This window comes from Nerophis lumbriciformis, linkage group LG22 (assembly GCF_033978685.3).
Source record: "Nerophis lumbriciformis linkage group LG22, RoL_Nlum_v2.1, whole genome shotgun sequence".
Taxonomy (NCBI): Eukaryota; Metazoa; Chordata; class Actinopteri; order Syngnathiformes; family Syngnathidae; genus Nerophis; species Nerophis lumbriciformis.
Genome location: NC_084569.2, coordinates 41,014,631 through 41,029,876, shown reverse-complemented (window position 1 = coordinate 41,029,876; position 15,246 = coordinate 41,014,631). Strand labels below are relative to the sequence as shown.

The 15,246-nt window shown below is 39.0% G+C and overlaps 1 protein-coding gene across 2 annotated transcripts in view; it reads right to left on the bottom strand.

The window, feature by feature from the left end:
- grb2b (growth factor receptor-bound protein 2b) overlaps positions 1 to 15,246 on the bottom strand; it is a 118,648-nt gene that overhangs the window by 22,679 nt on the left and 80,723 nt on the right. For both annotated transcript variants that reach the window (XM_061973869.2, XM_061973871.2), the window contains exon 3: positions 8,096 to 8,193. In XM_061973869.2, coding sequence (XP_061829853.1) covers positions 8,096 to 8,193 — 98 coding nt within the window. The remainder of the gene's footprint in view (positions 1 to 8,095; positions 8,194 to 15,246) is intronic.

Here is a 15,246-nt window from a genome sequence, read left to right as displayed (position 1 = left end):
ACGAAAAACATTCCCGGTTTTCCAGGATTTCCATAATACAATTTCTTAATCAAAAAACTGTTACTACTTCAACATTTCTTGACCGATTTAAACAATTCCAACACCAACTAATTCAGCTCATTCAGGACACTCATGCTCCTAACCATTTTCAAAAAAATCCCGCTTTTCCCAAAATTCCAGTAAGTTCCTATTGAAATGAATGGGACATTTTTCCAAGTTGCACAATTCCCACATTTTTCCACCTTTACCACATTCCACTCATCTTGGCCATTAAAACTATCATTTTTCCACATTCAACACATTTCCAAGAATTCCTGTTTTTTTTCTAACCCTATTTCCAAACATTTTAGTTTGACTACTTCTTCTCCTTTTTTCCATCACATTTCAACTGTTCCACCGTCAAAACATTTTTCTTAGTCAGGTCAAAAAACAAGTTGGTTTAGGAACTAAAAACATTCCCGGTTTTCCCGAAATTCCATAATACCATTTCTCAATTAAAAACCTTTTACTACTTCAACATTTCTTGACCGATTTAAACAATTCCAACACCAACCAATTCAGCTCATTCAGGACATTTATGATCCTAATCATTTTCCAAAAAAATCCCGCTTTTCCCCAAAATCCCAAATTTTCAGGCAGTCCATGAATGGGACATTTTTCCAAGTTGCACAATTCCCACATTTTTCAACCTATTCAAACCATTCCAACATCAACACATTCCACTCATCCTAGTCGATACTATTATGATTACATCAATATTTTTTTATGATCACAAAGTCTTTTTTCCTTTAAAAAAAAATCATATTATATTCATAAAGTCAGTAAATATGTCCCTGGACTTTGAATCTGACCAATGTATGATCCTGTAACTACTTGGTATCGGATCGATACCTAAATGTGTGGTATCATCCAAAACTAATGTCAAGTATCAAAGAAGAGAAGAATAAGTGATTATTACACTTTTACAGAAGTGTAGATAGAACATGTTCAAACAGAAAATAAGCAGATATTAACAGTAAATGAACAAGTAGATTAATAATAAAATTTTACAGTTTGTCCCTCGTAATGTGTACAAAATAATAGGTGTATAAATGACACAATATGTTACTGCATACGTCAGCAGACTAATTAGGAGCCTTTGTTTGCTTACTAACTACTAAAAGACAAGTTGTCTAGTATGTTAATTATTTTATTTAATGACGAAATAGCTGACCAACAGCATCTCTGTCTGGATTGGAGCCTGCATTGCCTCAGACTGGAAGTCTCTCTAGAGAGTGGTGAGGACGGCGGAAAAGATCATCAGAACTCCTCTTCCTCCTATCCAGGAGATGGCAAAAAGCCGCTGCCTGACCAGGGCTCAGAAAATCTGCAAAGACTCCTCCCACCCCCACCAAGGACTGTTTTCACTGCTGGACTCTAGAAAGAGGTTCCGCAGCCTCCGAAGCAGAACCTCCAGGTTCTGTAACAGCTTCTTCTCTCAAGCCGTAAGACTCTTGAACGCATCATAATTAAATTATCCCCTCAACTCCCCCCAAAATGGATTAACTGGCTGGAATAAAAAAGACAATATAACATACATCCATAAACGTGGACGCATGTGAAAAAGTGCAATATATTTATCTGTACATTCATCTATTTATTTATTTATATTTATTTATTTATTTTATATATATATTTATTTATTTATATATGCACCTTATTGCTTTTTTATTCTGCACTACCATGAGCTTATGTAACGAAATTTCGTTCTTATCTGTACTGTAAAGTTCAAATTTGAAAGACAATAAAAAGGAAGTCTATGACTAAGTCTAAATGACAATAATAAACATATGTTTCATGTACACTAAGAATTTTTGTTCAAATAAAGAAAATAATGAAATATTTTGACGTCCCCTTTATTCAGAAAAGTATTGAAATACATTTTGGTACCAGTACCAAAATATTGGTATGGAGACAATCCTGCCCTGCTCTACCACATTACCCCCTCTGAAATATGTTGAGTATTCCACAAGTCATCATTCAGATTGTCTGCATTTTAGGATTTCCTATCCGCTGCGTACTATGCAGTCAAACTAAATAGATGCATTATTGTGCCATCACATTTGGGTGGGAGGAATAAATCACCCACAAATAATTATCGATTCCCAATAACTATAAAGACGACAAACTCTTCAATTTTGACATGACACTGGTCCAAACTGAAGGGGAGGAATAGGGGAGAGGTAACAGCAACAACAAAGTCCAATACAATTAACCTAGTAGGCACATCTATTGCGCAACAATAACAAAGTCAATATTTAATTAAGGGCAAAAGGCCTGCAGCATATCACACCAAGTAAGTCAAGTTCATTATGGCACATATCAATGATTAGGGAAGAGGTTTCCAGAAAGAACTGGTCTCACTTAGTTTTGATTTTAGTAGCACTGGTAAAGACTGGAAGAGATCTTAGTAGGACTTGCTCAAAAAGGTTTATTATGTCTTCTTATTCATAGACTTTTTCACATTTTCTTGTAATCAGACCATATTTTTGCTATACTAGATGGAATTTTGACCTGACATGTTTGGACTGTCATCTGCAGTCTTCTTCAGAAGGGTCACCTGACCTGACCAGTCCAAACATGTCAGGTCAAAATTGCATCTAATATAGCGAAAAGATGGTCGTATTTAAGGCTGAAACGACGCGCCGACGTAGTCGACGTCATCGGTTACGTAAATACGTCGACGCCGTTTTTGTGCGTCGGCGCGTCACATATTTACGTCACACTACTGTCATGGCGGAGCGCAAAGCAGACGATGCGAGCGAGGGGAAAAAAGCACGCCAAAAGTCGTCAAAAGTGTCGGAGTATTTCAATAAACGGCCTAATAATGTTGTTGTATGCACACTGTGTCGAGCGGAAATGGCCTATCATAGCAGCACAACGGCTATGAACGAACATTTGAAAAGAAAACCCCCGACAGCGTTCTTGCCATCACCATCAACAAGTCAATCGTCCGCGTGCGTATACGTTGTCATTATTACACAAAAACATGAATGTGTCATTTGTATCTGCGTTGTAAATTCATAAACTAAAGCACCGTTTGCTCTGAGAGGCGCGTTTGGCGTGCCTGTTCAGTGTTTACAAAGACGCGCTCCTCTTTAACGCTGTGGAGAGGCGGCGGCGGCGAGCGAGCGGCGAGGCGGGGCGCGCCGGGAGCGACGCCGCAAGAGACAGGGGACGACGAGCGAGCGAGGAAGAGGAGCTGAAAAGCGAGGAAAGAAAGAGAAAAGAGTTTGAAGAGAAAAGACTTTGTGTAAAATTAAAAGATTGTAAACCTGGCAAAGCCGTCTGGCGTTCAGTCTGTCGGTCCTGAAAGAACCCCACGGCACAAGACGTGTCACAAACGCTAACGTTAATTAGTTGTGCAAATACCTTTTACAACATTAACAGTTACATATACTATGTACAAACCAACAATTAACTTTCACTTTAATCATACTATCATTGTTGTGTTATTAAGCAAAATAAGCAATACTTTTACTTTTGTTGAAATGTTTACACTGTACACTTTTTTGTATTGGATGTTTGGCTTTATTTTTGCACATTTTAGCAAATAAGCAATACTTTTACTTTTGTTGAAATGTTTACACTTGTTACAGAATATTTCCGTTTTGCACTTTTTTGTATTGGATGTTTATCTTTATTTTTGCACATTTTAAAGCAAAATAAGCAATACTTTTACTTTTTAAATGCTTATACTATTCCAGAATATTAAGATTTGCACTGGATGTTTACTTTTATATTTGCACATTAAAAAGCAAATAAGCTACTTTTAATTTTGTTAAATGTTAAAAGTTTTAAATGTTTACATTGTTACAGAATATTTTGTCATGTTGTTGTCAATGTTGACTGAGTGGCCATACTTTTTTTTTTGTAAATAAAAGCCATGCCTTTTGAAAAAACTGGCCTACATTTATTTTTTCCTCTTCATTTTAAATAAGAAAAATAATCGGTAAAAGGAAAAATAATCTATAGATTAATCGAAAAAAATAATCTATAGATTAACCGATTAATCGAAAAAATAATCTATAGATTAATCGATAGAAAAATAATCGTTAGCTGCAGCCCTAGTCGGATTACAAGAAAATGTGAAAAAATCTATTAAGACTTAATTAGTGAAGTGTTCTTTCTGCCATGTCATTACTCGACATAACACCAGGCGTGGATGTCCATCGACTCAGACTCACTCATCACAGTCCTCTCAACCTCTGACAAAAGTACCGTCTCAAAAAATCTGCCTTTTAAAGATAAAAAAATGACCTATTTTAATCGGCCTCAGAGAGAACATGTTTATTGCTGTGGGAGTTATTAGGTTTCCACCTTTCTGTTGGGTACAACTACAGCTCATTATATTGAGATCTGTTGTGAATGTTTAATGTGTCTGAAGAATCACTACTTTAGTCTATTTGGAGGCACATATTTTGGATACTGGAATTAATTAGATGTGCAAGTGGTCACAATTATGTGGCGTATAGTCGGCCACAGAACATCCTGTGCTGTTGTGCAACAGGGGTGATGTTTCAATGGAATGGTGAATGTGCAAAAGTTATTGACCACCAAAGGGTTGTGCGATACAGACCATATTCAATACAATTGTGCAGATTTGGCCGATGATCGAGATATTAATACTGTAGTTATATTGGGATAATTCATGTTGATGACACTTTGACAGCGACAAGCGAACGACCATGTACTCAATGCAATGTAGCATTTTCGCTAACGAACTAGCGACTACTGTTGGTACGCAGTGCAAATCCACTTATAAGCCAGCAATCTTCACCTCTAAAACTGTTTCTTACAAGTATCATCACTAGGGGACAAGGAATAGCTAAACATGCTACACTATATACCAGTGACGTGCAGTCACATGGAAAGAAAAAAAATGTAGAAAGAAAAAATATATATATTAAATTGTTAAATGTATCCAGTGATTATACTATAAAGTTATTTTCCATTTAACTTCACCAGTTTTAGATTATTTTTATTCAAAATCGCTGTATTTTCACATTTGCCGTTCAAATACTGAGAAGAGACGGTGCGGTGATCAGCAGCCAGTCGAGGCACGTCACTCAGTGCCTCAACATGGATTGCGCAATGACTCGGCTAACTGCTGGCCTGCTGTGCAGTGAGACCGTATTGCTATATGAATTATATTATACATTTCCATAGTTTAGTTAGCTGAGGTATATAATGTACAGTGTATTTTGTCAACAACTGTATGTTGTCTATTACCATTATTGCTATGTTGTCTATTACCATTATTGCTATGTTGTCTATTACCATTATTGCTATGTTGTCTATTACCATTATTGCTATGTTGTCTATTGCCATTATTGCTATGTTGTCTATTACCATTATTGCTATGTTGTCTATTACCATTATTGCTATGTTGTCTATTACCATTATTGCTATGTTGTCTATTACCATTATTGCTATGTTGTCTATTACCATTATTGCTATGTTGTCTATTACCATTATTGCTATGTTGTATATTACCATTATTGCTATGTTGTCTATTACCATTATTGCTATGTTGTCTATTACCATTATTGCTATGTTGTCTATTGCCATTATTGCTATGTTGTCTATTACCATTATTGCTATGTTGTCTATTACCATTATTGCTATGTTGTCTATTACCATTATTGCTATGTTGTATATTACCATTATTGCTATGTTGTCTATTACCATTATTGCTATGTTGTCTATTACCATTATTGCTATGTTGTCTATTACCATTATTGCTATGTTGTCTATTACCATTATTGCTATGTTGTCTATTACCATTATTGTTATGTTGTCTATTACCATTATTGCTATGTTGTCTATTACCATTATTGCTATGTTGTCTATTACCATTATTGCTATGTTGTCTATTACCATTATTGCTATGTTGTCTATTACCATTATTAATATGTTGTCTATTACCATTATTGCTATGTTGTATATTACCATTGTTGGTATATTCATTATTCCTACATTGTTGATACAAATGATTGTTACAGTGTAATAATTATTGTTACCTGTGGTATTGCCACTATGATACAACATGTGTATTATAATCCTTGAACAAAGTAAGAGTGAAACTCATGTGAATAATCACTGAATGGAGAACTGGGGGTGGGATTAAATAAATTATCTTCTTCCCACTCCCTTTCAGGCAAAACTGGACAATCATGCATTACATACTATACATTACCTTTTGCACTATATTCATTTATATTATTATGTGTTGTCAACTTTGTACTTTTTTATGTCATTTCCTGAAATAAATAAATAAATGGGGAAAAAAAGAAGAAGAAAATGAAGACGGTACATTTGTTTTTACGGTAAAAAAAACTGGCAGCTAAATTGCCAGAATAAAAAAAAAAAAACTTGTACTGTTTTTCCATGAACAATATCATGTTGTAAAAACCAAATCCTGGCATCGAAGTTGCCAGCTTTTACCGTGAACCCCCCCAAAAAAAACAGTGGTACTGTTTTTCCATCCATCCATCCATCTTCTTCCGCTTATCCGAGGTCGGGTCGCGGGGGCAGCAGCCTAAGCAGGGAAGCCCAGACTTCCCTCTCCCCAGCCACTTCGTCCAGCTCCTCCCGGGGGATCCCGAGGCGTTCCCAGGCCAGCCGGGAGACATAGTCTTCCCAACGTGTCCTGGGTCTTCCCCGTGGCGTCCTACCGGTCGGACGTGCCCTAAACACCTCCCGAGGGAGGCGATCGGGTGGCATCCTGACCAGATGCCCGAACCACCTCATCTGGCTCCTCTCGATGTGGAGGAGCAGCGGCTTTACTTTGAGCTCCCCCCGGATGACAGAGCTTCTCACCCTATCTCTAAGGGAGAGCCCCGCCACCCGGCGGAGGAAACTCATTTGGGCCGCTTGTACCCGTGATCTTGTCCTTTCGGTCATAACCCAAAGCTCATGACCATAGGTGAGGATGGGAACGTAGATCGACCGGTAAATTGAGAGCTTTGCCTTCCGGCTCAGCTCCTTCTTCACCACAACGGATCGATACAGCGTCCGCATTACTGAAGACGCCGCACCGATCCGCCTGTCGATCTCACGATCCACTCTTCCCTCACTCGTGAACAAGACTCCGAGGTACTTGAACTCCTCCACTTGGGGCAAGATCTCCTCCCCAACCCGAAGATGGCACTCCACCCTTTTCCGGGCGAGAACCATGGACTCGGACTTGTAGGTGCTGATTCTCATCCCAGTCGCTTCACACTCAGCTGCAAACCGATCCAGTGAGAGCTGAAGATCCTGGCCAGATGAAGCCATCAGGACCACATCATCTGCAAAAAGCAGAGACCTAATCCTGCAGCCACCAAACCGGATCCCCTCAACGCCTTGACTGCGCCTAGAAATTCTGTCCATAAAAGTTATGAACAGAATGGGTGACAAAGGGCAGCCTTGGCGGAGTCCAACCCTCACTGGAAACGTGTCCGACTTACTGCCGGCAATGCGGACCAAGCTCTGGCACTGATCATACAGGGAGCGGACCGCCACAATCAGACAGTCCGAAACCCCATACTCTCTGAGCACTCCCCACAGGACTTCCCGAGGGACACGGTCGAATGCCTTCTCCAAGTCCACAAAGCACATGTAGACTGGTTGGGCAAACTCCCATGCACCCTCAAGGACCCTGCCGAGAGTATAGAGCTGGTCCACAGTTCCACGACCAGGACGAAAACCACACTGTTCCTCCTGAATCCTATTCAGGTGTACTGGAGAGGAGGCTACGCCGGATAGTCGAACCTCGGACTGTTTTTCCTTTTACAGTAAAATGTTGTAAAACAAAACAAAAACACAACACTACATTTTACAGTAAAATGTTGTAAATGTAAAGTTTTTACTGTAAAATGGACAGTCTACTTAAAACAATTGATATAATTAATAATGAAATCCAGAGGCAAGTTCATTCATTATTGACTGTTACAAGTGATGGCAGCCATACCTGCCATGTGGCCCTCAATGATCTCTGTTCTACACCAACTAGGAAGTAGCCTTTTAACAAACAAGACAGACACTGACGACATGTTTCTGTTGAAATACTTACGGATGGGCTTTCATCTCGATGTAATTCTTGGGAATGAAGCCGTCTTTCCCATTTAGCTCCGCCTTGTACCAGTTCTGATCGCACTCTTCATTTAATACCTGGTGATGGACAAAACAAGCACAGTGTTGTTAAGGCTGTGTGCTGTGTCAACAATTGAAACTAATCATTTAGTACCTAGTGATGGACGAAACAAGCACAGTGTTGTATAGGCTGTGTCAACAATTGAAACTAATCATTTAGTACCTAGTGATGGACGAAACAAGCACAGTGTTGTTCAGGCTGTGTCAACAATTGAAACTAATCACATGGAGCAAGACCTTTACATTGTCATTTCATGCATTGAACTAAATTGCATGTGGCTTAGTACTGCATACAAGATAACCGCTAAGCAAATATTTGGAACTTAACGAACCATACAAGAACATATATAATCAAGTTTACAAATTAAAGAGTCTGAAGAAGTCAAAATGTTTGCCTTATTAGTGAAAGAGAGGGTGTTTTGTTTAGAAATAAACATTCAGGTTTTTAAGCCTTGTTGAATCAGTAAAGATCCACACATATATATACTGTATAATAAGTCAGTTGGAAACATGCTATAATAAATATGTCAAAGGGCTGACAAAGAGTTGTGTCACATGTTGCAGGGCCAAGCAAAAAGCTCAATGTCTGTAAAACCAATTAGTCTGTGGTGGACCCCCAGAGAAACAAAAAGCCTTCTGTCTGATTATGAAATGTCACCAGCATCATCATTTTAGAACGCTGTCATTATTTGAGAGGGGGTCGTCAAACAAACGATAAAGTCACAATGGTCAGTTCAGTCTGACGGAGTTCACCCAAGGAGTTCTGGGAATACACTTTATGCAAATCCATTAACATGCGTGACGAGGTCACAGTGACCTTACGCCTGAACCCACACTCATTTGTTCTTTAGTGATCATTAGTTCCAAATCTGGACAATTATGAAATGTAGCCTCTGCTCTAATCAATTATTTGCAGAGTGCATAGTCTACTCGACAGGTGTCAAACTCAAGGCCCGGGGGCCAGATGCGGCCCGCCACTTCATTTCATTTGGCCGTGTGTGCGCTGCCGAACATGCTCCGCTGCTTGTAAAACCAGCAATGTCATGACTAAGGCTGAAACGACGCGTCGACGTAGTCGACATCATCGGTTACGTAAATACGTCGACGTCGTTTTTATGCTTCGATGCGTCGCATATTTACGTCACACTGCCGTCATGGCGGAGCGCAAAGCAGATGATGCGAGCGGTGCGAGCGAGGGAAAAAAAGCACGCCAAAAGTCGTCAAAAGTGTGGGAGTATTTCAATAAACTGCCTAATAATGTTGTAGCGGTGAACAGCTGTCTCGTCAGCTGAAGCGCGAGCTCGCAACCGTGGCTGTTTAGCAACCAGCCAAACCCCACTTAATAAAATTATATTTTATCTTAGAGCACATCCGCATCCCTATTCACCTAGGCAACCCCGGGAATTGTATATAATTCGGCATTATTTCGGCCAGTCGGCTTATAAAATCAGAGCCGATCAGTTTACGTTCACGCGCAGGTATAACGCGGCGCGCTCCTGTCTCATCTGCTGGTGCGCGAGCCCGGTAATTAGACCGCTGTGTCAAATCAAGGAGTACAAAAGACGCCAGCGCAGAGTGAAAAAAGGTTTAGTTCATTACAGATAACCCAGAGCTGTGCCAAAAGTATGTAAGATTTAATATTTCTCTTCGTGGGTGTGGCGCACCTGTTGCGCTGGTGAGATGGGAGGGGGGGTTGTGTGCATGTAGCGTGCTTAGTCTGGAGGCTAAATACACACAGTGTGTTATGTAACTGTTGTTTAGTGTTGATATTCTTTGCTTAGTTTGATAAATGTTGGAGCAGTTTGCTTCATCAGGAGGGTGAAGTCGCTCAACTTCAAGTGTTGGATTTAACTGTGTTGGATCATTGGCTGCTGGTGAGGCAATAGAAAAAGGGGCATTTTTCTACCAGTAGACAGCGTTTAAGATAGAGTGTTTCACTGCTAAATTAATAATATATTTATATTGAATATGGATTTTAAATATGTATCTAAATAGGTGGTTAATTGGTTAGGTATTTATGTATTTGCATATTGGGTTTTCTGCTGCATTTATCTATTGTGTTTCTGGGTTTAAATGTATTTTATATGTATCTTGGTGCATTTATGTTGAGACAATTTATTTAAAATCTGTTTTAACTTAAAGGGAAAAGATGTGTCCATTTTCTTGCACTTGTTTAATGGTTAAGACTTTGATAGCCTAATTAATAATTGTAAATTATGGTATTGATAATTGATTGATTTTTTACAGCATGTTTATCTTGTGGTGTTTTGTCCTTAAAGGTTTTTCACCTACTAAAGAAGCTAAAGGCTACTAAAGGCTACTAAAGACAGCTAATGACAGCTAAAGAAACTAAAGTCTACTAACACTGCTAAAGACTGCTAAAAAGACTAAAGAAGAAAAAAGAAGCTGTTTCTTCGTTGGAAAAACTGTTGCAAACTAAAGGAAAATAAAAGGAATAAGTAACTACGGTCTGGTCTTTTGAGTGAAATCCAGAAGCCACATTCAGCATTGGTACATCCCTTCAAGTGTGGGATAAGCACAGCGAAAAAAGCAAAACACTTGACAGTTGTTGTATGCACACTGTGTCGAGCGGAAATGGCCTATCATAGCAGCACAACGGCTATGAAGGAACATTTGAAAAGAAAACACCCGACAGCGTTCTTGCCATCACCATCAACTAGTCAATCGTCCGCGTGAGTATACGTTGTCATCATTACACAAAATCATGAATGTGTCATTTGTATCTGCGTTGTAAATTCATAAACTAAAACACTGTTTCGCTCTGAGAGGCGCGTTTGGCGTGCCTGTTCAGTGTTTACAAAGACGCGCTCCTCTTTAACGCTAACGTTAACTAGTTGTGCAAATACCTTTTACAACATTAACAGTTACATATACTATGTACAAACCAACAATTAACTTTCACTTTAATCATACTATCATTGTTGTGTTATTAAGCAAAATAAGCAATACTTTTACTTTTGTTGAAATGTTTACACTGTTACAGAATATTTCCTTTTGCACTTTTTTGTATTGGATGTTTATCTTTATTTTTGCACATTTTAAAGCAAAATAAGCAATACTTTTACTTTTGAAATGCTTATACTATTGCAGAATATTAAGATTTGCACTGGATGTTTACTTTTATATTTGCACATTAAAAAGCAAATAAGCTACTTTTAATTTTGTTAAATGTTAAAAGTTTTAAATGTTAACATTGTTACAGAATATTTTGTCATGTTGTTGTCAATGTTGACTGAGTGGCCATACTTTTTTTTTTTGTAAATAAAAGTCATGCCTTTTGAAAAAACTGGCCAACATTTATTTTTTCATCTTCATTTTAAATAAAAAAAATAATCGGTAAAAGGAAAAATAATCTATAGATTAATCGAAAAATAATCTATAGATTAACCGATTAATCGAAAAAAATAATCTATAGATTAATCGATAGAAAAATAATCGTTAGCTGCAGCCTTAAATTATTCTCTGTAAAATTACATTATTTCTCATGGGGAAAAATTGCTTGGAGTACCACTGTATTGTCTCCAATGAGTAACAACTGACTACAACAACGCCTATATCAAATCACTATAGAGCAGAGCTAGGCAAATATTTTGACTCGGGGGCTACATTGAGAGGAAAAATGTGTCTGGGGGGCCAAGGTGTATGAATGATATATATACATATAATTGTAAATCTCTGCTGTACAGTATGTGTGTTTGGGTCCCTTATTTTCCAGGAACACTAACACCAAAAGTCACAATGTCCGACAGAGTTCTAAAAACAGACCACCTCAAAAAAACGCAACGGAATTTTACATTTTTTTACAAAATGGGACACCCAAAATGTACATGAAAATAAACAAAGTGTGATTTACAATATTAACTATGAACAATAAAACACTGAATATTAGCAACAAATGAACATCGCTCTTATTTTACAATCAAGCAAAACACAACAAAAATGTAACAAACAGCAAAATATGAATGCAAAGGGTAACAAACACCTACAATACGATATGTTATCCCTTTCATGCAGAAATTTGTTGTAAAAAATCTGCATCTGTTTCTGATACATGCGTTTCGGGCTGGCTGCTCTGAAAACAAACCCCGCCCACTCTGCTTTGTTTCTCGTCAGAGCTGCTGTGACGTAGATTACCTTAATAACTCGTGTAACACTAAAAAGCGTAGATTTCAACCACTGAATTACAAAACCCAAAACCAGTGAAGCTGGCATGTTGTGTAATTTGTAAATAAAAACCGAATACAATGATTTGCAAATCCTTTTTAACTTACATTCAATTGAATGACTCGTCAGAACACTTTTCCACTTTGCGTCAGTCCATCTTAGATGAGCTCGGGCCCAGCGAAGCCGGCGGCGTTTCTGGGTGTTGTTGATAAATGGCTTTGGCTTTGCATAGTAGAGTTTTAACTTGCACTTACAGATGTAACGAACAAACTGTAGTTACTGACATTGGTTTTCTGAAGGGTTCCTGAGCCCATGTGGTGATATCCTTTACACACTGATGTCTCTTTTTGATGCAGTACCGCCTGAGGGATCGAAAGTCTGTAATATCATGGCTTATCTGCAGTGATTTCTCCAGATTCTCTGAACCTTGTGATGATATTACAGAGCGTAGATGGTGAAATCCCTAAATTCCTTGTTGAGAAATGTTGTTCTTAAAGAATTTGCTCAGGCATTTGTTGACAAAGTGGTGACCCTCGCCCCCGTCCTTGTTTGTGAATGACTGAGCCTTTCATGGAAGCTGCTTTTATACCCAATCATGGCACCCACCTGTTCCCAATTAGCCTGTTCACCTGTGGGATGTTCCAAATAAGTCTTTGATGAGCATTCCTCAACTTTCTCACTCTTTTTTTGCCACTTGTGCCAGCTTTTTTGAAACATGTTGCAGGCATCAAATTCCAAATGAGCTAATATTTGCAAAAAATAACGAAGTTTCTCAGTGTGAACATGAAATATCTTGTCTTTGCAGTCTATTCACTTGAATATAAGTTAAAAATTATTTGTTGTATTCTCTTTTTATTTACCATTTACCGTATTTTCCGCACCATAAGCCGCCCTGGGTTATAAGCCGCGCCTTCAATGAACGGCATATTTCAAAACTTTGTCCACCTATAAGCCGCCCCGTGTTATAAGCCGCATCTAACTGCGCTAAAGGAATGTCAAAAAAACAGTCAGATAGGTCAGTCAAACTTTAATAATATATTAAAAACCAGCGTGATGTGGGCGCGCATGGAGTCGTATATCAACATGGACGGAGCTGCGTGAAAAAAGCCACCCGGCCTCTTCGCGTAAACTTACCTTAACCACTCGCTCATCTTTTCTTCATCCATCCCTTCGAGTTAGCTTTTATGATGACGCCGGCTGGAAAGGTCTCTTTTGGCAAGGTCTTCCTTTTGAATATCACCATGGGTGGAAGTTTCTGGCCATTAGCATGGCAAGCTAGAACCACAGTGAAGGATGACTTCTCATTCCCTGTGGTGCGAATATTCACCGTACGTGCTCCCGTTGTATCCACAGTGCGGTTCACAGGAATATCAAAAGTCAGTGGAACCTCGTCCATGTTGATAATGTTCTCTGGCCGGATATTTTTTTCAGCTATCTTGTTTTTACAATATGCACGGAAAGTAGCCAGCTTTTCTTGAAAGTCTTTAGGCAGTTGCTGTGAAATAGTAGTCCGTGTGCGGATGGAGAGATTGCGTCTTTTCATGAACCGGAAACCTGTCGCCATTTTGTGGTCTTTACAGATGTAAACACACAAAGGAAATGAAACGTAATATCCGCGCGCTTCTTCTTCTTCTACGCGGGCGGGTGGTTGCTTACAGTAGAAGAAGAAGCGCTTCCTGTTCTATGGGGGCGGGTGCTTACCTTGGCGGTTGCTTGCGTAGAAGAAGAAGCACTTCCTCTTCTACGGGGAAAAAAGATGGCGGCTGTTTACCGTAGTTGCGAGACCGAAACTTTATGAAAATGAATCTTAATATTAATCCATATATAAAGCGCACCGGGTTATAAGCCGCACTGTCAGCTTTTGAGTAAATTTGTGGTTTTTAGGTGCGGCTAATAGTGCGGAAAATACGGTACACAACGTGACAACTTCACTGCTTTTGGCTGTTGTACTTTTTATAGTTCAAGACTTACGGTCATTTAAAAACAGCACTGCACCTCATAATGGCGGCTACAGTTTTGATGTTGAAAATCTAAAAAAATATGTAAAACGTCCGGCAGACCGGATTGAAAATCTTACTGGGCCGCATGTGGCCGTGTCTGCTGCAGAGGTAACATACCCAACCAACTCCTTCGCCTAAATATCTTCCATGCTATCGTCACAAAGCAGACAGGATGAGGAAGGAGAAAGAAAATTGAGAGCAGCCTGAATTTTAGCAGCAACAACATTCATGTTCAGTCTTACTGCAGAGTCTTGGATTGACGAATGATTAGAAATTCATAAGTGGCTGGAGGCTACGATGTCTTTGATCACATTTCATCTCCATAATTCAAAGAGAAAAACATGTTATTTGGCTGGAGGAGACACATTATCTTTCTCTTCTCAGTCGACTGTCATCACTGCTCTTGTTTTCTTCATCACTCTTGTGAAATTGATCATTTCCCCGCTGGGATGGGTAATTGAATGTATTAATTTAATTATATTAAAGATGGATAAATAAGCGTTCAAAAGTGAGGCTTCACTTTCCAAAATACACAAGTCTGATGGTAATTTCCATTGGATATACTTTATAAATGCTGCTGATTAGCATTAGCATCCATGAGGATTGCAAGTGGCCTGGGTCTTTTTGCTGCAATGAGCTTGCAGAACGCCAGCTGTCAGCAGCCTTTCCCAGTTGCTGACCCTGCATGAGACCAGTCTAACTGGTTGGCGAGGCAATGACTGGAAGCAGGGATAGGTCCAATTTATAAGATTTATTTTAAGACACAATGCATGATTGGAATATGAACCCTATGAGTCTCTCTCTCCCTTTATTTCCAGGCTTTTACTTCTTTCACACGTTTTTAAATACCTTTTGAACGAGTGCATCACTCAATGATAACTACGAA